This window comes from Pyrus communis, chromosome 11 (genome assembly GCF_041283825.1).
Source record: "Pyrus communis isolate YQ-2024b chromosome 11, ASM4128382v1, whole genome shotgun sequence".
Lineage (NCBI taxonomy): Eukaryota > Viridiplantae > Streptophyta > Magnoliopsida > Rosales > Rosaceae > Pyrus > Pyrus communis.
The window spans coordinates 7,534,883-7,555,872 of NC_142575.1; the positions used below are offsets into that span (position 1 = coordinate 7,534,883).

General features: G+C 38.7%; 4 protein-coding genes and 1 pseudogene across 6 annotated transcripts; 3 read left to right on the top strand and 2 right to left on the bottom strand.

Annotated features, from left to right (window-relative positions):
* Positions 1-54: 54 nt before the first annotated feature.
* On the top strand, positions 55-4,696 carry LOC137741664 (UDP-glucuronic acid decarboxylase 5). 3 transcript variants are annotated; one of them, XM_068481362.2, is made up of 14 exons: positions 55-324; positions 499-738; positions 1,000-1,122; positions 1,794-1,880; positions 2,098-2,185; positions 2,307-2,398; positions 2,661-2,725; positions 2,809-2,897; positions 3,089-3,166; positions 3,293-3,386; positions 3,609-3,675; positions 3,766-3,829; positions 3,946-3,986; positions 4,191-4,696. In XM_068481362.2, the coding sequence occupies exons 3-14, from the start codon at positions 1,033-1,035 to the stop codon at positions 4,374-4,376; spliced, it is 1,041 nt and encodes a 346-aa protein (XP_068337463.1). In that variant the 5' UTR covers positions 55-324; positions 499-738; positions 1,000-1,032; the 3' UTR covers positions 4,377-4,696. The 3 variants fall into 3 exon arrangements, with proteins under 3 accessions (XP_068337463.1, XP_068337464.1, XP_088535715.1); XM_068481363.2 differs by lacking the exon at positions 499-738 and having other exon boundaries at positions 92-324; XM_088679589.1 differs by lacking the exons at positions 55-324; positions 499-738; positions 1,000-1,122 and adding an exon at positions 1,344-1,548.
* Positions 4,697-7,089: 2,393 nt separating this feature from the next.
* Positions 7,090-7,456, bottom strand: LOC137743323 (ATP synthase small subunit 6, mitochondrial). The gene is made up of 2 exons (XM_068483191.2): positions 7,234-7,456; positions 7,090-7,136 (listed from the first exon to the last, which is right to left on the bottom strand). Exons 1-2 carry the CDS (start codon positions 7,352-7,354, stop codon positions 7,090-7,092), a joined length of 168 nt encoding a protein of 55 aa, XP_068339292.1. The 5' UTR covers positions 7,355-7,456.
* Positions 7,457-9,360: 1,904 nt separating this feature from the next.
* Positions 9,361-9,888, top strand: LOC137742442 (histone H4). Its single transcript, XM_068482306.2, has one exon. It carries the CDS (start codon positions 9,419-9,421, stop codon positions 9,728-9,730), a length of 312 nt encoding a protein of 103 aa, XP_068338407.1. The 5' UTR covers positions 9,361-9,418; the 3' UTR covers positions 9,731-9,888.
* A 2,280-nt stretch (positions 9,889-12,168) lies between these two features.
* On the top strand, positions 12,169-15,510 carry LOC137742697 (ACT domain-containing protein ACR9). Its single transcript, XM_068482632.2, has 6 exons — positions 12,169-12,640; positions 12,961-13,179; positions 13,271-13,376; positions 13,926-14,277; positions 14,776-15,060; positions 15,215-15,510. Exons 1-6 carry the CDS (start codon positions 12,487-12,489, stop codon positions 15,359-15,361), a joined length of 1,263 nt encoding a protein of 420 aa, XP_068338733.1. The 5' UTR covers positions 12,169-12,486; the 3' UTR covers positions 15,362-15,510.
* Positions 15,511-18,872: 3,362 nt separating this feature from the next.
* LOC137732737 (uncharacterized) lies at positions 18,873-20,552 on the bottom strand (annotated as a pseudogene).
* Positions 20,553-20,990: the final 438 nt, after the last annotated feature.

Below are 20,990 nucleotides of genomic sequence, written 5' to 3' on the forward strand. Positions count from 1 at the left end.
GGACACCACCTGCCGAGTTGTATTAAAACATGTGCAACACCCCAGATGGCGTAAAGCGCATAAAAGACTTAAATCGTACAAAAGAGCATCTGATTCCAGCCTTCAAAACAAAGCAAGGAACTAGCTCTTACTAGTCCCAGACAGTAGTCAAGTCCCCCAAGAATTTAGGAAAAACCCTAATTCCCCCCAATTATAGGCTATATCTCACTAATTACTGTTATTAGGGTCACTAATCCTATAAATCCTACCCTTTTTACCAAATCCCATAAATTAAATAACCCTATAAACCCCTCAAAATCCAAGATTCTCTAGCTTCTTCACAAGGTAAACAAATCATTACAATCTCTGATTTTGGTACATAATTAATTACTAATTACAATTGGATTATCAAATTTGATTTTTGTTTTCTGTGGATTCAAAAGAAAATGATTTCTAAAGGGGGGAATATTAATAATACAGTTTGGTGTGTGACTTCAAATTTAATTTATTGTTATCGAGGAGCTATCAGTAAAGGCCAGGACTTTCCTTGAATTTGAAGGCTTTACGGTTTGCTGTATTATTTAAACGATTCATGGTTCTACCCGTTTAAAATTCATCGTTTGGTAGAAGCTTCGATTTTCGGATTTCTTTTGAGATTTGAGGGACTATAAATATTGGGTTTCTGCTAACTTAAAGCATCGCGGATCCAAAGGGTACTTGGGGTGTTGGGTTTTCTTCCTCTGCAGCTTTATCTTTCAGGTCAACTTAACTTCAAGTTCTAATCTTTCTTTATAATTAGAGTGATTTTCTAGCATACTCCGAGGTTTTTAACGGTTAAATCATTCGTTAAATATATAATGATTAAGATCTAACGGTTAAAAATCTCAGAGTATAAGATATTCCAGAGCATCGAAGAATTTTCGATGATGAGAAACTAAAGTTCAAAACTTTGTGTTAATTTCTGCAATAATTTGATCTTTTAGTGTGTGTGATTTGAAGGTTTTGTGTAAACTGTTGCAGGTGTTTGGATTGTAGAGAGGATCTGAGGAAAAAATGGCAAACAATTCTACCAATGGGGAGCACCAGACCACAACAAAGCCTCCTCCTTTGCCGTCCCCTTTGCGGTTTTCCAAGTTTTTTCAGGTCCTTGTGCTAATTTCATTTTTTTTACTCGTATATATTTTTTGCTTCTTTGGGTTGCTGTAAACTGCTTTTTACAGTGTTGAAATGCCTTTTTTTGGTGTTGGTTTTGTGTATTTATTGTGTTTCTGATATTTATGCCACTGGGGTTGTTGCATTTCTCCATCAGCATTTACTGATTGCAAGCCCCTTGATAAAAAAATAATTGTAATTCACTGATAATTGTATGAAAGGGGTTCCTTTCCATGCATCTTTTGCTAATATAGATAGCATTTCCCACATGATTGGTTTGTAGTTGTACTATTAGATCCTGAAATTATCTATCGTCGGTGGTCGAGGTTTTGTGCTTGTATCGCACTTATTCTTCAACTTTCTTGGTTCTCTGTTTTATCCCCAATTAGCAGAAAGTCAAACCACATTTCTGAATCTGTGAGTCCAGATGAAAATGTTGCCGTGTCATGTAACTTTGTCACGTTTCCATCTTTTCGCTCGTTTGTTTCTATGAGCAAAGATCGGTTCATTACAGTTATTGATATAAATCATGCTGCTTTGCAATTCAAGGAGTATGATTTGTTTGGTATTAGATGGCTAGCAAATATCATTGTTCTGACAAAACTTTCGTGTTAATCGTATTGTTATTGTAATGCTTTAATTGTGTATTTTAACCATGGCAGTCCAATATGAGAATTTTGGTTACCGGAGGAGCTGGATTCATAGGTTCTCACCTGGTTGACAGGTTAATGGAAAATGAAAAGAATGAGGTAAGCATTTGATTTACTTTGAATAAATCTCCAGGGTCAGTTTTTTTGTTCAGTAATGAGTTCAAGATCCAATTTTTTTTATTTTTCATGCTGGGAAACTTTTGTTAATATTAAGCGCTTGTAATGAACAAAATTGCAATAAGTTACCCGTAATGTAACTTCGTATGTCAATTGATTTGTTTCACCATGGTTTATATTGTTTCCATTCTCTACTCAGGTTATTGTCGTCGATAACTACTTCACTGGCTCCAAGGACAATCTGAAAAAGTGGATTGGTCATCCCAGATTTGAGCTTATTCGTCATGGTACATACATTTCGGTTTACTTAGCAAGTTAATTTCATCTATTTTTGTTTTTCTGTCAAGTGTCTTTAATCTTTGCAAATGCGTGGCTTTGATTGAATGCCTTTATGCTTGTTCGTTACAGATGTCACAGAGACATTGTTGGTCGAGGTTGATCGGATTTACCATCTTGCGTGCCCAGCTTCTCCAATTTTTTACAAATACAATCCTGTAAAGGTAAATATATGCGATTTAAGCGTTAGATATCGAGATGGCATATGGTAGTGCATATGTCGCGTGTGATTCAGATTGCTGATTCAGGGAAAATGACTTGTAAAGGTGGGCAACTTGTCATTTCTCCTTGATCAGCAACGGCAGCTGATATATTACTTTCTTTTTCCTGTTCATTCATATAAGATCTCCTTTCCCTTCAACAGAAAGTCTTTCAAATTTATCTTAAATCTGCAATCTAACATTTGAGCATATGATTCTGTATCAGACGATAAAAACAAACGTGATTGGCACACTGAACATGCTCGGACTTGCAAAGCGAGTTGGAGCAAGGTGGTCTATTATTCTTGCATTTATGAAAAATTTATAATTGTATTCCTTCAAGTTGTCTTATTTAAGTAAATATATTTGAGCAGGATTCTGCTGACATCCACTTCAGAGGTATATGGAGATCCTCTTGTGCATCCACAACCTGAAAGCTACTGGGGTAATGTTAACCCAATTGGTAAGTGCTCATCTCGTTCTAAGACGGAATTTTGCTGCATTCAGACAGATCTAAGAAGACTATTTCTGCGTATAAATGCAAACCGTATAGACAATTAATGGGGGGAAATAGAAGGCAGAATGTTATTTTGTTCAAGGATTTATTTAAGTTTTGGATACGGTGGCGTCAACAAGTGCATATTGTAATAACAGGAGTAAGGAGCTGCTATGATGAGGGCAAGCGTGTTGCTGAGACCTTGATGTTCGACTATCATAGGCAGCATGGCATAGGTATTGTGTTTTTCTCTTCCTTTCCCCACCATAGAACAAAGCACTGTTTTTTCATTCCGTGCTGAAGTGATTAAACCTTTGCTATTTAGTAGTTGATTGTTTGATTTCATTTATTTTCTTTGACAGAAATACGTATTGCCAGAATATTCAATACATACGGCCCTCGCATGAATATTGATGATGGGCGTGTCGTCAGCAATTTTATAGCTCAAGCACTTCGGTGAGTCCGTAGAATGGCTTTAATGATGGTTATGTATCAGCAGTTTTCCTAGTGCCTACATGAAGAAAACCATGTTTCATCGCTTAGTAATCCAGCTTGTTATTTGTCTAGCTTTACTTGTTACTCATATTTGCCTACATTGGTGGATAAGCTTCGGCCTTTTCCTTTTCCCCTTGAATGTCAATACCTCAGGATTAATTTTAACGTGCTTCAATGTTGCAGTGATGAACCTTTGACAGTGCAAAATCCTGGGACTCAAACTCGCAGTTTCTGTTATGTCTCTGACCTGGTATACAGAACATGTTTTTCTTTTGATTATGTTGCCCTGTACTGCAATGTGTTCGGTTTTATATAGTTACCTGTTTTAAAAATGTTTTAGGTTGATGGCCTCATTCGTCTGATGGAAGGAGAGCACACTGGACCCATAAACCTCGGAAACCCTGGTAATCTATTAGAAACATCGTAGTGTGATGAGTGTGTCTGAAGAACCTGTCATAAGAATGTGCTCTAATCGTATGGACATAAGTAATGACCTCGGTACTTTCTTGGGTACTTTCAGGTGAATTTACAATGCTTGAACTTGCAGAGACAGTGAAGGAGGTCAGTTTCTCTTTTTCCATCGTCTTTCCCTTTGCGGGCTGTTATAGTATATTGTTTTCCAGAAGCTTTTTAGTTAATTTCTTAAAGCATAACTTTGAATTTCTACAAAAAGAAAATATGTGCAATTGTTCATTGCTAATTGCTAAAACAAAGAATTCGAGGTGGGGAAGTACATACGTGTTGATCAGTGTATTTGACTCGTAGCTCATCAACCCTGAGGTGGAGATCAAGAGGGTGGAGAACACTCCGGACGATCCTAGACAGAGAAAACCCGACATCACAAAGGCAAAAGAATTGCTGGGATGGGAACCGAAGATCAAGTTGCGCGAAGGCCTACCTCTCATGGAGGAAGATTTCCGATTGAGGCTCGGAGCAAACAAAAAGAAATGAGTGTCTGTTTGCATTGCTGGAAATATAGACGTTGAGCTTTTGGTTATGGAATTTTGTTTGACACTGCGGCACATGCTCGTCTTCGATGATTCCTGTAACTTCATTGTGTGCTTACTTCCTTCTTGTTCTTTCAATTTCATCGTGTTATAATACAAAATAAGAAATGGTGTCTCTCGAAAGATTTTCTTCATTTTTCATCCTCTTGCAAAGCGAGTGCTAAGATGCCAAGGAGAATCCTTCGAAATGTGGCGTCTAGCGCTCTTTTACAGTTAAAATTATCGTCAGTTCAATAATAAGATTATAATTTCTATTCCATTGAATCCCGTTGTAATGTTTTTAAATACAAGCGATATTATTTCTTCAATTTCCACTAGGGGAGGAAGAGGAGTTTGAATCCATGACGCAGTAAGATGAAGAAGACCCTAATCACCGGGCGTTCCACCGCTCGCAAAGTATGCTTTTATTCTTGGTTGGTTGCACTTTGTTTCATATTCATTTTAGAGCTTCGTGAGTCGTTTTACTTGTGATTTTGAAGTGAATAAGATGAACATTACTTTGATGTTCCTCTTTACAAATTATGATTTGCAAAAGTCAAAGTTCGATACATATATAAAAATAATTCATAAAAAGAATTATGGACATGTTAAGACTGATTTTTTTGGTAAGATTTGTTGGTAAGACTAATTGTGCCCGTCAGACTCTAATCGCGGGTAAAAAAGAATGACTCCTTGAGAAAATCGAGTATTAACGCGCGAAGTTGAATACCAAGTAGCTCGGTAAAGTGACAAATTAAGAATGCTTACAGCAACTCAACCCAGAAATAACTCAAAGATTTCCTCTAGCCCCTTATCCGAAGCTTGCAAGGATTTTAGTAGGCGAAATCCTCACCATACAAAGGAAATTGAGCGCAGACTAGGCATTTTCACTCTCATTTGGAAGTGTTTTGAAATGGCTGAAAACGCTTTTGGTGAGAATATTTTGGTAACCAATCCTTGGTAAAAATATAAGCGAATCCTGAAATGCACTTGAAGTGCTTCTTACAAGAAGCACATAACTAAGCATTTCTTATAAGAAGCACATAACTAAGCACTTCAAGTGCTTTAGGAACACAAACATTTTCTCTAAAAGCGATTTCAGTCATTTTAAAAGTACCTCCAAACGAGTCCTTGAACTTTCAAGATGTCATATAGAACTCTTTCGGATGAGAAAAGAAAGAAGACACAAAACTAGAAACAGGAAAGAAATCACAAAACAAGAAGCAAGGGAAAATGATATTTCGCCTGTAACAGTAACGTGAAACTCTTAACACAACTTTGTTTCATGGTTTGAAGAATGTCTGGCCAAACGCACAAAATTCAAAACCAATGAATATAAGTATTTCTTCTCATGTTATTCAAGTCATCCAACACATATCAGAAAATTCAAAAAAGAGTATCTAGAACATCTCTCTTTCGTTATTATGGTCCTTGAGAATAGCATGAGGGCCGTCTTCTCCACAATGCTAGCACAAGGGTGGCTAGTACACCAAACATAAATCACCTACAACGAAAAAAAGAACTAAATCACGATTTTCACCAACAGAGTCATAAAACTATATAAAACAATGCTACGGTTTACTATTGGTGATGTACAAACCTTGGTACGAGCCAAGAAACACAAGACTCACCAAAATAGAGAGATCAGATTATAAACACAAAAGGTAAAAGAACAAGCACACCACAAAGTACAGCAATCCGAGAGTTGGATAAATCTGTGCTAATGCATCCCTGACAACCCCTGCTCAATGTAAAGTTAAGCATTGCAATGCCAATGTCTTGGAAAGGTATTATTTTGACATATACCCTTTGACTGAAAGTAGGCCATCACTTTAACAATTTCAAGCTCTTGTTAACTGCATGTAGGGAACCTAAACAATGTTTTTAAATAAGCCATCGCTTTAGCATTTTCAAAACCTCCTTACCGAATACACATGCAACCCATCATACTAGAAAATGTCAAAAGGTGTATCCGGGATAAAGAAAGCCTTTAGTCCGGATGACAACGGGTATGAAATTGTGTGACGAGAAAATCCCGTGCCCAGATAGATAGCGTAAAACTCCATAGTACTTGATTTGGTATTCACAATGTACGTCAAAAATGGAGGTTTAGTGGCAAAAACTTGTTTTAAGATAGATAATTATGTTTCTACCTCTGTTCCTACTGCGTGATAGGATCAATAAAATCCAGGCATGATTGGATGATCTCAACATGACCATCTAGCGGCAGAAAACCAAGTCTAAACGTCTGATTCTAAACCCCTTTGGGATGTTCTAGACCAACCCCAACACCTTCAACACCTTTTTCCTCTCGTAAAAATATCATAAGTTCTGAGAAAAACATTTCATTTCCAATTTTGCACCAAATGCACAATGTGTGATGAAATCCTCGTAAGTAAATTACTCCTGGACTTGCCACAAAAGTAATGCCTACCAAAAACCAATGTTTGCTTATAAAAGAGGAACGATAAAGCAATCAAATAAAGCAACAGAAGCAGGATCTAGATGCCATTCATTATACCCTATTTCGCAATCACTACAATCTCCAACGAAAGTCGAAAAAGTGCTTCGTTTTTCAGACATACTGTATTTTGGCTACAACTACCAGATAATCAATTTACAGCATTTTAACGATGCAAATCAAATAGGCCTAAGGAATCAGAAGATTAAAAGAAAAGCTACCTCTTGTGCCTCTGAACGAAAGGCGAGTTCTTGGCATCTTCCTCTGCGAATAGATTCACACAAAACAAACAGGTCAACGGAAATTAGGGTTTCGAATTGGAAATGAACGGATCGGAGGGGGGGGGGGCAAAAAAGCTTACCAGTGAGGCCGAGAGAGAACTTGGTGATCAGGGTTCCGGTGATGGCGAACCCGACGAGGAACGGCCAGTTCCGGTTCCATTCTCGCTTGAAGAAAATCGGCCATGGATCGAACTTCCTCATTTATCTTCTTTCCTTCAACAATGCTCTCTCTCTCTCTCTCTCTCTTCAGTCTCTCTCTGGAGTTGTGGCTGTTTTGTAGCTTACTTGTAACCGTTGGATTTCAATTCTCGTCGAATCTGATTTTATGGTTGATAATAATTGGGCGGCCCATGATTTGAGTTTCACAAAGTGGGCTTCTTGTTTTTTTATTCAGTTCGGAGCAGATAAACTCGGCCCATTGTTTGGCAAATGTAAGGTGTAAGGTACAAATTGAAACTGATCGAACTGAGATGAAATTGGGAAAAGTGGGATTCGGGAGATCCATAATTTATATTCGTCCATCGTATATCGTACGATCAGTTTTTGTTAGATTTATTTATATTTAATTTTAAATTTTAAATTATTTCTGACCACATGATATACGATGAACATACATAATTTCTAAATCCCTAAGAAAATGATCTGACGATCATCATTTTTCATGATATTGGAACAACCTGGCCGGTCATGTCATTAGATGTTTACTTTTATTTTATTATTGGTGGGGGAATGAAGGGGATGGACTGCACCTTATATAATGTGTGCACTTATCAACGAAATCCTCATTCGTACGTTTTTAAGGAGGTATCTTGTGTCGACGAGTTCTTTTTTTGTTGATTTTCTTAATATAACGTATATAAATAGTTTGATCACACTAGTATGAGAGAATGTAAGAGTTTTACTCCCAATGTGAGTAAGATCGAACCATATTTGGTGTATACATGTTTTGATATATAAGTGATTGGACAAATATTAGTATTGGACAAAATATATTCAATTACAATTAAATACTATGGTCCATGGAGACATGAAATTCTTTGGCCTCTCTTCTCAAGTTAACGCGTTTAATGTACAATCGTCTCATTGAGAGTAAGAACTGTAAGGTACTCAAAGAAGATTGAAGCACGAACTCGTTCATGATGAATTCTTCTACAATACGAACTGATATTAATCTATGTTATTTCGAACACCGGCGGAGCCACATTAAGGGTTACCCTGGGCTATAGCTTAAGTAGCTTTTGGTAGAAAATAAAAAATTTCATGTAATTTTTATTGATTTTCGAATGTAGCCCACCATATATTTAGTCACTGATTCGAATTCTCTTGATTTAATTATATAATACAGTTTACAAACCATCTCTTTTTCTCATCGCTTCTTGTACATGTACAAGTTTGAATTTGTTTGAATAACAAAAGTTATTGCCTCACCTTGTAAAAATTTTCTCAAGCTAACTGATATTGTAAAAAATATAGTATTAAGTTTCTTTATTTATAAAAATTTAAATCTTTAAACTAACTCATCCGATGAAAATTTTTAGCTCCACCTTTGATTTATAATTAGACATCCTGACTAGTAGAGCGTTATTTAATAGCTTTATTAGTTTCAATAGTGTTCAATGATGTTTGTATTATGCGTTCTATCGAATCTCTTCTCTCAAAATTTCTAATGATTTCACTCAATATTCACAGGAATTAACTTGATTGGTAAACAATTCAGCAGCCACTTCTGCTAATACCCAATTCCGAACGTGTTCATCCGTAAGCAGAAGTGGCTGTTGAAACAGCCAAGTCTTGTTCATATTCACGTCCATTAAATTCCACTTAGTTCATGGAGAGATGGCTGAAGAGTGTCGAGGTTTTGGCACGTGCTGCGCCCTTGTTTTTCCCAAAATTTTCAACAACAAAAGAAAAACTCAAATTTCAAACCCAAAAATTGCACAAGTCCGTCCTGGGCTCTTCGGCCCGCCTTTCAAAAACCGCCAAATCACTCTCACTCAAAAGCACAATCCGTGCCAGCCCAAAAACGTGGAGTTTCTGACCGTAGATCATACAACACCAACGACGCAGATTCAATTTTACAATACGACGCGGATCGACTCTCGCAGCCTTCGATAAGCATCTGCATCCAACGGCCCAGATGGCCCCCCGCCAACCCCACAAAATACCAAAACCCAAACCCCCAACGCTTTAAATACCCAAAACCCCTCGGTCGCTCAACCTACCAAATCAAACTCCAATTTCTCACCCAAAAATTTTCCTGAGAAAATGACTGGACGAGGAAAGGGCGGCAAGGGATTGGGCAAGGGAGGAGCGAAACGACATCGTAAGGTTCTGAGGGACAACATCCAGGGCATCACCAAGCCTGCTATTCGCCGTCTTGCCCGTAGAGGTGGTGTGAAGCGAATCAGCGGTCTGATATACGAGGAAACCAGGGGAGTTCTGAAGATTTTTCTGGAGAATGTTATTCGTGATGCTGTGACGTACACCGAGCATGCCAGGAGGAAGACTGTGACCGCCATGGATGTGGTGTATGCTTTGAAGAGGCAGGGAAGGACCCTATACGGTTTCGGGGGTTAAATTGGAAATTTTATGTTATTATTTTGGGAATTAGGGTTAGGTTTGCTTAGGGTCTGAGCTTTACATCTTTGTGTTTAATTTGTATTTTGTTGGTAACAGTTAGTGTTTATGTAATTTGGAACTTATTTTGAGGTAATGTAAGTTCGACCTGTTAGTAAGTCTTTGCTGTATTTTATTGCTGTCGATTTCTTTTGTTTTTGTGGTAAATTTCTTCTGTGAAATCTGTTTGGTTGCCGAGAAAATCACGAGTAGAGGGAAAGTATATTGGTGTTGGTAACGATTCCGTTCTTAGGTGTTATTTTAAGAAAATTATTGGAGCAGTGAAAGTTTATTGGAGATAAAGTTGTTAGATTACTACTTCCAATAATTTAGATTTAACATGTGGGTGTGTAATTTGTAAAGTTTTAAAAGATATTAGGCGTTAATTGGGTAGTGAGTAAGAATTTAGCTTTTAGGTGGTTAGATGTGGTTGAAGTAAATTTAAATAAATATATTATATTTCGTGTAAATAAGTATTTGATTATATTTAAAATATATATAATTTTATTACAAATTACAAAATATAATAATATATATTATGAAGTATTGGAACATAAAGAACAAATATATAATGTGTGTTCATTTAACTATTTAGCAAGTTTTTTATAATTTATTGAAAAAAATAAAATACAAAATAAAACTTATCTATTTTTTGTCGAAGTGAGTCGTAACTTAAAAGGGTGCCTAGGTGGGTGTAGACTAAGTGAGTTATAACTTAAGCGGGTGTCTAGGCGTGTTTGGACGGTCTAGGCGGGTGCTTCATCAGGTTTAGACGCTATTTTTGAATTTTCAAATATCTAGGCATTAATAGAGGCAGTAATTTGGAACGGATCGAGATCCTAGTCGGATCTCTCTCACCAAGTCCTAAGGATTTGGAGATTCGGATCCTTAAAATTTGATTTAACGGTTACAATTATTATCACTTGTAAAATGATTTCGTGTTTGTAATTTTTTGGATTAAATTTTAAGGGTCCGGATTTCTAAATCCTTAAGATTTGATGGGATAAGATCCTGCTGTGATCTCTGTCCATTTGGAACAAAATTAGGGTTTCTTATTTCAAATGGGTGTTAATTTCAGACAAGGATTGTTTGGCCTCCTACTTTCGATATCTTTTCGTGCCCTTCTGTTTGTATGGTTAAGATTAAGCCATGTCAACATTTTATATTACTATTTATTTTTATCTAATTATCTTTATAAAAAATAATATAAAATATTAACGTGACTTAACAATGTGAACAGAAAAGTACAGGAAGACACTGAAAATGAGAGGCTAGACAATCCTTGACTGTTAATTTCATCACTGTTAATTTCAGCTGGGATGGATGGTAGTGGCAGACCAGACATTATCTTTTCTTGTACTATAGATTGGATTGGAAGCCAACCACTTTTCCCCTTCTTCTCTTTTTTTTTTTTTTTTTTTTTTTTTTTGGACAAAGGGAAGCCAATCATATCTAAAATTGTGGTTCTTGGTCGAAAATTTTAGATACAACGTAGGCATAAAAAAAATATTAAAGGGGAGTTGATGAAATTATTTATTTTGAAATTAAAATTTTAAGGGTAATGTATTTTATTGCAGAAGTTTAAATTTTAATTGTTTTAATACTTGAACTATCTTCTGACTATTCTATTATTACAGACATTAACAATTCAATTAGAATGAAAATAATTTCGTGGTGCAAATTTATCTTTGAAAGAAAAAATACAATAGATGGCAAGTGATTAAATCAAATATCATAGATTCATAATAATGTCCTAGACTAGCAAAATCGATTGCAATTGCCTCTTAAAGTAATCTAGAATTTGTCAAAAGATAATACCAAATTTCTTGTAAAAAGATTTGAAAAAATAACTTTACGAACACTCACTTTAGTAAATTAAATACAAAATAATTTTACTATTTTGTTCAAAGCCTTAAACTCAGGTGCCCTCATTTTTTTTTTCCCACGTTTTTTTTCCAAATAGAATAATCAAGACGAAATTGTTAACCGTGGCCAAATATATAAATAGCTTCTTCAGCGATAAACATCATCTGATACACAACACGAAAATATTTTAGCTATTACTTTATATTTTCTCTATTTATAATTTAATCTTAAAATTTTAATAAGCACATAATTTCAAGAGTCACTTTCCAGTTTCTACCATCCACCCTCTCACAAGTCACATGGTAGTGGACGAGGTCTCTCCGTGCCCGTGGGATGAGGATCTTCTCCCGATCTCTTTTGCAATGGTCTTAGGGATTCTCATATATTATGACTGTTTGTTGTATATTATGTTGTTAATTTTTGTTAAGTATTAATTATGTTTAATTTTAAATAAAAAAATTCAAAATAATTTATAATCGTATAATACATGATAAACGGTTATGATATAAAGATTTCTCGAATCCTCACAATTTAAATCTGGATGGAATCCAAATCCGTTACCTGCCACTCATGTGACAATTTTTAAAATCACTTTTAAAAGACTCAGAGGCCGCCACGTGTAAAGACGACGTGATTTTCCGGTGGCACCAAACGTCGACTCCAGAAAGGTCACAATTAAAGCACAAAGTTCACGCCCGCCTATTTCCGGAAACTTTGGGCCTCTACTATTTTAGTGGCACCTGAACCACCGGTCCACCGGTGGAGGACCTCCACATATCACCCCAGCCCGAAGCTCTTGGCACCGTCAAATTTACAGCGCCAATTTGGTCGGTCTTTCTCGGGTTTCCGGTATGGGTGTGCCGAGCGACGACGTCGTTGTGATCCAGAAAGGAAAGCGGCCTGGCGAGCCCTGCATCATCACCGTCAATTGCCCGGACAAGACCGGCCTCGGGTGCGATATTTGCAGAATCATCCTCGATTTTGGCCTTCTAATAGAAAAAGCAGGTACTTTGTGTAAACTTTTAATCTCATTTTTTTAACATAACAATCGAGCAAGTATATATGATAGTGGATTTTTTTGGGTTATTTTTCATTAATTTTGGTTAATTTTTTGTGGGTTTTTGTTTTCGATTAATGTGGTCGCTTAGTGATAATTTATGCTGTTTAGAAATTCATTTTTGGTTTTTTTAGTTCCGTCTTCCATGTGGATTTTTGTCCTTGATTGATCTTGTGGATTAGTGATAATTAATTGTGTTTAGGGATTAATGTGATTCAATTAATTTGAATGCTCATGTGTTTTTGTGGGGTGAAATTTGTTGGTGTAGATTTTTCGACTGATGGGATATGGTGCTACGTAGTGTTATGGGTGTTTCCTGATTCCAGCTCCCCAGCAGTGAAATTGTCAAATTTGAAGAACCAGCTACAATCTGTATGCCCATCATGTTCAGTGCCGTTTTACTTGTACCAGCAGCCCACACGATCGTCGTCCTCACCAGTTTATCTGTTGACGTTTCTTTGCCTCGACCGCAAGGGATTGTTGCATGGTAACGGAAATTTGCCACACCTCCATTGCTTAATTGTTTTGAGGTAGTTCTGATTCGTAATTCAATGTTGCCTTAACTTTGTTTCTTTTAGATGTTACACAAACTCTCTCAGAGCTTGAGCTTTCGATTCAGCGAGTGAAAGTTACGACAACCCCCGATGATAGGGTCTTGGACCTTTTCTTTATAACAGATAACATGTGAGTTTTCCTTGGGACTTATAATTTTGGTTTTGTCTTTGTTTTTAATTTGAGAATTTGAGGAATTTTCTTGATTGTTGTTAAATTTGTTCGTAAAACGTAAAAAATATACAATTTCTGACTGCATTGACATAATGTCTTAAAAGTTCAACGATTTTCCGTCACTAAGTCGCTCACTTCGGACAAAAAGTTTTACAGTTTCTATATTCGTCTTTTGTATTAACTCTTTACTGAATTGTGCTGCCTTGGAGTTTTTTACATGGTTAATAAATGACAAATTATTCAAGTCCTAGATAGCATAGCTTATCTAGAGCTAATAATATGGAAACCATGGTTTTTCTTTTTTATCATTTATACAAGCGTGCCGTCCCATTATCTCTCTCTCTCGCTGAGCTTCCATGTTTTGATCGCTTCTCAAACATGTCATTGTTGTAAATGTTTTGGTCGTTTCTTTCATGGTCATTGGATGGTTTTATTAAATTTAACAAGTCAGTTAAGGTGGAATCCTGATACTATGTATAATCGAGATGACCTACATTCTCATTTCAGGGACCTTTTACACACAAAGGAACGCCAAGATGAGACGATAAAACAATTGTGTGATGTTTTGGGTGAGTCATGTATCAGCTGCGAACTTCAGCTGGTAGGTCCCGAGTATGAATCCCACCATGGAATCCCTTCCCTTTCTCCTGCGGTAGCTGAAGAGCTATTTAGGTGTGAGTTATTGGATAAAGAAACCCGGTCTCAAGCTCTTAGTCCAGATATGACAAAGTTGAAGAAAACCAATGTGACTATGGACAATTCGTTGAGCCCTGCTCATACATTACTTCAAATCCACTGTGCTGACCACAAGGGTCTCTTGTATGACATTCTGAGAACTTTGAAAGACTCCAATATCAAGGTAGAAATTCTTCTCTTTCCCCTCACTATTTTGCCAGATAACATCAATGTTTTTTGTAGTTTAGGATACTTTGTGGTACTAGTTTGGTTAGCCTATGTCAAAGCCTACTGGTTATGGAACGGGAGATGACAGCAATTTTACTTGTTGCCACTCCTAGTTGATAGGTTTCCCTACATGGGATTGAAAATGGATCTCGAGTCTTGACCTCAACCCCGACAAGGGGTGATGAGAAAAGAATGGTCTTAGTTTTCTGAAAGGTTCTTATTCTCAGCAAAGAAAAAAATAATGGTACCCGTATGCAGAACTGCAGATGATTGCTTTTTGGTCCATTACATCTCGGTGATACATCTAAATATGACTTGCCTGCACTTATAATGTTGGGTCCAATTCTTTCTTTTCCTCCATAAACTACAAATAAGGATTTATGCTATCCTTGCCAACTTATGATGATTGGCGGTTTGTTTGTAGTTTTCTAATCCAAAATCTTTTCTTGTTCAGATAGCTTATGGTAGAATTTCTCCAAATATTAAAGGCTATCGCGATTTAGACCTATTCATTCAGCAAAATGATGGGAAAAAGCTTGTGGATCCCGATAAGCAGAGCGCACTGTATTTGCGGTTGAAGGTGGAGATGCTTCACCCGTTACGTGTTATCATTGCAAACCGAGGGCCAGATACTGAACTGTTAGTTGCTAATCCAGTTGAGCTATCTGGAAAGGGAAGACCACGAGTTTTCTATGATGTTACAATTGCTCTAAAAACACTCGGGATATGCATTTTCTCGGTAAGAAGACTCAGCAACAAGTTAAAAGTTATTCAGAATTACCAAATCTTTTGTGAATTACTAACTCAAGTCAATACTTGCACTTCTTGGCGTATTTTTGAATTACCAAATCCTTTTCGCAACACTTTTAACAGTTTGTTGTCTCGTCTTTCAGGCTGAAATCGGGAGGGTAGCGGCATCAGATCGTGAATGGGAGGTGTATACCTTTTTGCTGGAAGAGAACCACAACTTTCAGTTATCAAACTTGGTAGCTAAGAATCAGATTGTAGATAGAGTTAGAAGAACTTTGATGGGCTGGTGAGTAGATAGATTTTACCATCTTTCTACCAAAGAATCTGAGTCTTGATGTATTTAGGAGCTCTCTACCCCTCAGTGCATTTTGGGCTTATAAGATTTAAAGATGTATGACCCGTATGATGTTTTTGCAAACGTGTTGATTCCCATTGTGAATGCCTTTTCAGATGTAGATAATAGTTTTCTGGTCATAGATGAACTTGGTGGGCGTAGACGGAGAGCAATTTATATGAAACAAGTTTACTACCATTGTGGGTCTAATATTGGATTGGCATGTGGAGAAAAATTTACACATGGTAATGCATTATTGGATTAGGACGCCACATCGCAGTGTACCCGTTTTGTGTTAAGTTTTTCTAGAGTGGGAGGGCAAATATAACTTCATTTCATAGCGTACCCATCAGGGGACTGATTTCTACACTCCCCTCATCCTTTTTAGACATTGGATGAAAGAATTAAAATCATGAAATGAATTAACAAGGGAGTCTTAGAGTTAAAGTGTGAAAATTACTCTTACCCAAAAACCCAAAAGGGAAAGATTTTTTGTAATCGGTGCAAAAAAGTTGACCTAATAAGAGCATTTTCTTAAAGAAAAATTGCTTAATGTCTCCACAAGAAGGTACTTTGTGAGGACCTTATTCAATGTTGTTAAAAACATCATGAATACAATCACATGAATTATATTTGACATTAGATGGTGATTGTAGCATGTGCATGCAAGTATTGTAGTCAGTCCCACAAAGTATAAGGTATTTGTACTACGTACATGGTACATATAGAGTGCCCCTGGGGACATCTTGGGTTATAAATGATCTTTCAAGTATTGGAAAATCATAGTATAGGACCCTTATGTTATAATCTCATCAATGTCGTCCTCCACCTCATTCATTGACATGCTCATCTATGTTGTCATTGTAGTCTCATTCTGTCAAAATTTCCAATAATTTTCGAACACGGAACATATAGCCCTAACGTCATACCATCACACTTCTCACTCATTTCAAATGGACGACATGGCAAGCCATTCTTGTTCAAAATCCTGCCAAACAAAGATGGGACTCTAATGACCCATCCAAAATTGTTCATCTCCGCTCCTTAATACAACACAAAATAATTTGCTGCTTCGTTAGAGGCCCCTTAGAGGCCCTTCCAATCTTTCAAGAGAAAAGAATTTCACAAAAGCAACCAGATTTTAATCCTCGAAATATGGGTCCTATCTAAATAATTACCAAAATTTCATAATTTTCCTTACAATGCTTGTGGATGCAAATTTCCACCTCTTTCTTCTTAGACAAAATTACACCTACAAAACAATTAACACCTTAGGGTCAAGGCCAAGAGCCTCACACGTCCACGATGAATGGAGGGGGCTTTGGCCGAAGAACCTCCGATGCCAAAGTTAGAATTTAGAGAGAAAAGTGTTTAGAGAGTTTTTTCGGAGTTTTGCAAGAGTATGAACCTAGGTTTTTAGAGAAAAGTGGGTAATATTTATAGGGCATGGCCGGTCCTCTTTGGAGAAAGAGTGGCCGACCCTTTATGTATATTTTGGGTGTTATTTGGTGATTAATTTGGATGGATTAATTCCTAATTAATCCATTAATTAGCCTAATTAATTTAATTTATATGGAAGATTTTGAAGGTTATGGAATGATTTCCTTGTACAGGATATGGAGTAAAGATGGATGAGATAAATTTGAACTTGTTACATATTTTAGGCACTCTTGACTCGATTGATGGATGATTCTCCACTACTTGCGTGTAGGAAACCTGATGTGTCTCGAGGGTAATTTTGTCCTCTTAACCTAAAAATTCACGTGTTGCCTCTTGATTATTTTTGGCTCCACAAATGCCTCCACACCTGTTGGGCTGCTCGCAAGAAAGGGTAGCAGGTGTAGAGATCTTCTTACTTTAGGAAACTTAAGACTGCTTCCTATTTTGATGTAGATTCCCTCTTTAATAGGAAATTAGATCCTTCTAGGAAAGGGAAATAAATTTCTCTCAAAGCCTATTTAAGTCCACCTTAAGTAGGTTATTAAATCAACTTTGAAGAGCAATTTATTCTACCCTATAAGAGAGAGAGAGCTTAGAGGATATTGTTTTCCCTCATCTGGCAATCTTCTACATTTTACCCGTGCAAAGGACCGTTTTTCGTTGCTTTCTTTGTCTTCTCCGTGCCGCACCAATGTAAGAAAAAATTAATTTTTCTTCTCTTCTTCTTAGATAGTGCTGTCGAGGGGCAGCCGTCGGGGTGGTGCGGCATGTCGGCTGGTTGAGGCCAAGAGTTGGCTCGGCATAGGCCGAGGAGGTGTTGTGGCAGGAACCACTACTTTAGGCTACTCAGCTTGGCTAGAGCCAAGGGCAGCTTGTGCGGCTGGGGTCACGGATTGTGGCGGTGGGGCGCATTGCTAGGCGAGTCGCATGACTCATGTCCTTTGGGCTCTTGGACACGACACGGACCAGGCCGGCAATTTAAAGAGATGAGGAGGTCGAGGGCCTCATGGGCTGCTGGAATGTTGGGCATGCAGGCCTCCTGCCTACTGGTCTGAAAGAAAAAAATGAGGAAAAAGCTAGTATGGGTTGAGTTCCCCTGCTGAGTACCGTGAATAGCGTTGGCTGCTTAGTTCTCTTCGCTGGGAGAAATGTGGGTTGCTCTCTTTCGAGAAGGTAAAGAAGATCAAGGCAGATACTTTGGCTCGTCTGATCGTTATCGTGAAACCTACTGTGAATGAAGGTGGAAAGAAGAGATCTTCCTCATCTGCTTAAGAGATGTTGGTTAAGAAAAAACTGAAGACTTCCTCCGTTGCTCGTAAGGGTCCGCCTGCTGTCGAGAGGCCTGTGATTAACATGACTTCTTCTAATGGGAAGAAAAATGCGGCTGCTAGATTTGAGCCTATGGCGTTTGCCATGTCGAGAATGGCTAATTTGATTGTTGATAGTATTGCTCAGTGTAGAGGTTTTGTCATGCCCCCAGTGCTGAAATCTTTGCCAAAACGTCTGTTGGAAGCTAAGTTTGGTTCTCATTCAAAAAAGGCTTGTTATTATGAAGAGCGATAAGGTGAACTTTGCCGCTAAAGTGCCGCTAAAGCCCACTCCCTCTACTACTGAGACTAATTCTCCTGCTGCGAAGGAGGAGACTGCGCGCATGGGCAGCTGTGAGAAATCCACTAAGCATGCTTCTGAGTGTGTCTTTCTAGTGTTCGTCTGCTCTTGGCGTGTCTTTTAGGCCGAGTTGTTGCGTTCGTCAGAAAACTTTGCATCCGCCAGGGTTTACGCCTTTATCGTCGCGCGTTTTGATTAGGCGGAATAATGCGTCATGAGGATGACTGCGTGCGTTTGAAGGTAAAACTTAAGCTTTCAGGTAGCAACAACTATCGCCAAAGTTTTCTTTTGAATTTCTGATAGCATCGAGGAAAGATTTTGAACTGTGGAATACAGGTAGTCGGCCCCTAACTCTTCTCGTATGATGGTAGAGCTTATTGCTGCTTCAGATACCATCAAACATGTGAATCAGTCCTCCTCTACTTCCGATTTGGATAGTAGGGAGGTGATGTCGGGTACTTCTTCAAGTCCTTGAATGTGTATTGTCGTGTCTCATCCCAAAGTGCATGCTTCTCTGCCAGAGTGAAAAAGTCTACTAGAGTTAGATCTTCTTTCATGATCAATTTTCCGAATAGCGGGTGGTCTACTAGAAGTCCTTTTTAAAAGGCTGCTTTAGCTATTGAGTCGTCGCATCTGGCTATCCTTGCCTTCTCTGCTTTGAACATCTTCATATAGTCACGAAGCGACTCTTTTGGGTTCTTCTTGACGTTGAACAAATGGTCAGACTTCTTTTTGATCGAGCAATAGGTTGAATATTCTTTGGTAAAAACCAAAGAAAGTTCGTCGAAACTTCGGATAGATTGTGGCGATAGGGTGTAGAACCAATCTTGCACCTTGCCTTATAGAGTGGTGGTGAATATCTTGCACATAAAATCGTTGTTGTTTCGATAGAGGATCATTGTGCTTCGGTAGTGCTTTAAGTGTTTCTCCGGGTCTTCATCCTCTTTGAAAGATGTGAAATGTGGCATGCTGAACTCGCATGGAGGCTCTGCTTGCTCAATCTCGTCTGTGAAGGGTGACCTACTTATGTTAGTCATGTCTCGTTGTAGAGCCTCATCGGCCACTTCGTTGCGTTGGAAATCACGCAATCACTTGTTTAGGAGCCTCTCTACTTCTTCCTGAATTTGCCTTTGTTGGCGTAGTGGAGCTTTCGGTTGCCCCCAGTCTTGACCTGCTGGTCTAGGCTGCTTTTCTTCGTGCTTGGCTCGTCTATGCCGCGGCAACAGTACATGTGGTGGATTCCTAGCAGGCGAGGGGTTTTGCAGGTTGCTGGTTGAACTTGAGCCGGATTGAGTGACTGCTTTTCTCCGTCCGTCTTGCTGCCTACTCCGATGTGATGTGGAGGATGCTCCTTGCAAGCCTAGTCGCGAATGAACATTTCGCTTGGAAGACTGCTTATGTTGATTATCGGAGTGTAACCCCAACCATGAGTGTATGCTCGTTCGTGGGCCTAGTCGAGAGTGCACGCTCCTCCACGCGTTTAGACGAGAGTATACGCTATCTCGGGGGCCCAATTGGGAGTGTATTCTGCCCAAACGCTCGGTTCGTGGCTGGTCGAATGGCTGCTTATCGGGACGCTGCTGGAAAGGTTCTTCATCTGCCCTTGTCTTACTTTGGGACACTTTGTTTGGGGCACGTTGCATCTCGGTGCGCTGCAAGAGCTGGTTCACCAAGGTCGTGTGTTGTGCGAGGGCGCTCGTCAACTCTATGATTTGTCGAGACAAGTGTTGTTCTCCATTTGGGTTGGAAGAGCTTGGAAGGAATGTTTCTCCTTGAGCAGTGGAAGTGTGGTAGACTCCGGGCACGAGATTTAAGCTGGGAAATGTTAAATCCATAGAAACATATGGTGAAAATGCTTTCGGTTTGATCATCGGTTCGGAATTTTGGAGCCAGGACGATTGAACTGGTCTTGGATCAATTTGGGCTGCTTGGAAGGCCACGGGAGCAGGCTGGGCCACGAAAGCAGGCTGCTCAGTGGGGGCAGGCTGGGCCACGGGAGTGAGCTGCTCGATGTGTGGCACACGTGGGTGCGAGGCTAGGGCTCGGCTTGGCAACGCGTGGGGCTCGCGTTGGGCTTGGAGTGACATGGCTTGGGTCATGGCCTTGGTGCCATGAGCCTTGGATGGCACGGCTTGGGCTGTGCTTTGGTGTCACGGCTCGGGCCGTGGTAGTGGTGCCATGGACCTTGCTGCGGGTGGCCACCGCGGTGGTTCCCATGGTGGAACCTTGTGGTGGTGGTGGCGCTCCCTCTAGGATCACATTTAGTCTCGTGGATCGCCACGGTCCCATTTCATGAATATTGGAATTTTCACTCATGGAGTTTTCTAAATTTCTAGCCATCATATTTCTCTTTCTCGTTTTATCAAAGAATCTTTGCAAATAAAAAATTCTAATAATAAGAACGTACAAAAAATACAAGTGGACTAGAAAATAGAGAAAAAACCTTTTTATGCGAGAGTCTTCTACGAGTGTGAATTTCAACTCTCAATGAAAGCACAAATTTGTGAATGCAAATTTCCACCTCCTTCTTCTTAGAC

Bases quoted from the DNA above. Each gene is read 5' to 3' on its own strand.
- LOC137741664 (XM_068481362.2), top strand. From the start codon at position 1,033: ATGGCAAACAATTCTACCAATGGGGAGCACCAGACCACAACAAAGCCT. The intron at 1,123-1,793 runs GTCCTTGTGCTA...TAACCATGGCAG, and splicing joins GGTTTTCCAAGTTTTTTCAG to TCCAATATGAGAATTTTGGT. The intron at 2,898-3,088 runs GTAAGTGCTCAT...TTGTAATAACAG, and splicing joins GGGTAATGTTAACCCAATTG to GAGTAAGGAGCTGCTATGAT.
- LOC137743323 (XM_068483191.2), bottom strand. From the start codon at position 7,354: ATGAGGAAGTTCGATCCATGGCCGATTTTCTTCAAGCGAGAATGGAAC. The intron at 7,137-7,233 runs GTAAGCTTTTTT...ATCTATTCGCAG, and splicing joins GTTCTCTCTCGGCCTCACTG to AGGAAGATGCCAAGAACTCG.
- LOC137742442 (XM_068482306.2), top strand. From the start codon at position 9,419: ATGACTGGACGAGGAAAGGGCGGCAAGGGATTGGGCAAGGGAGGAGCG.
- LOC137742697 (XM_068482632.2), top strand. From the start codon at position 12,487: ATGGGTGTGCCGAGCGACGACGTCGTTGTGATCCAGAAAGGAAAGCGG. The intron at 14,278-14,775 runs GTAGAAATTCTT...TTTCTTGTTCAG, and splicing joins TGAAAGACTCCAATATCAAG to ATAGCTTATGGTAGAATTTC. The intron at 15,061-15,214 runs GTAAGAAGACTC...CTCGTCTTTCAG, and splicing joins TCGGGATATGCATTTTCTCG to GCTGAAATCGGGAGGGTAGC.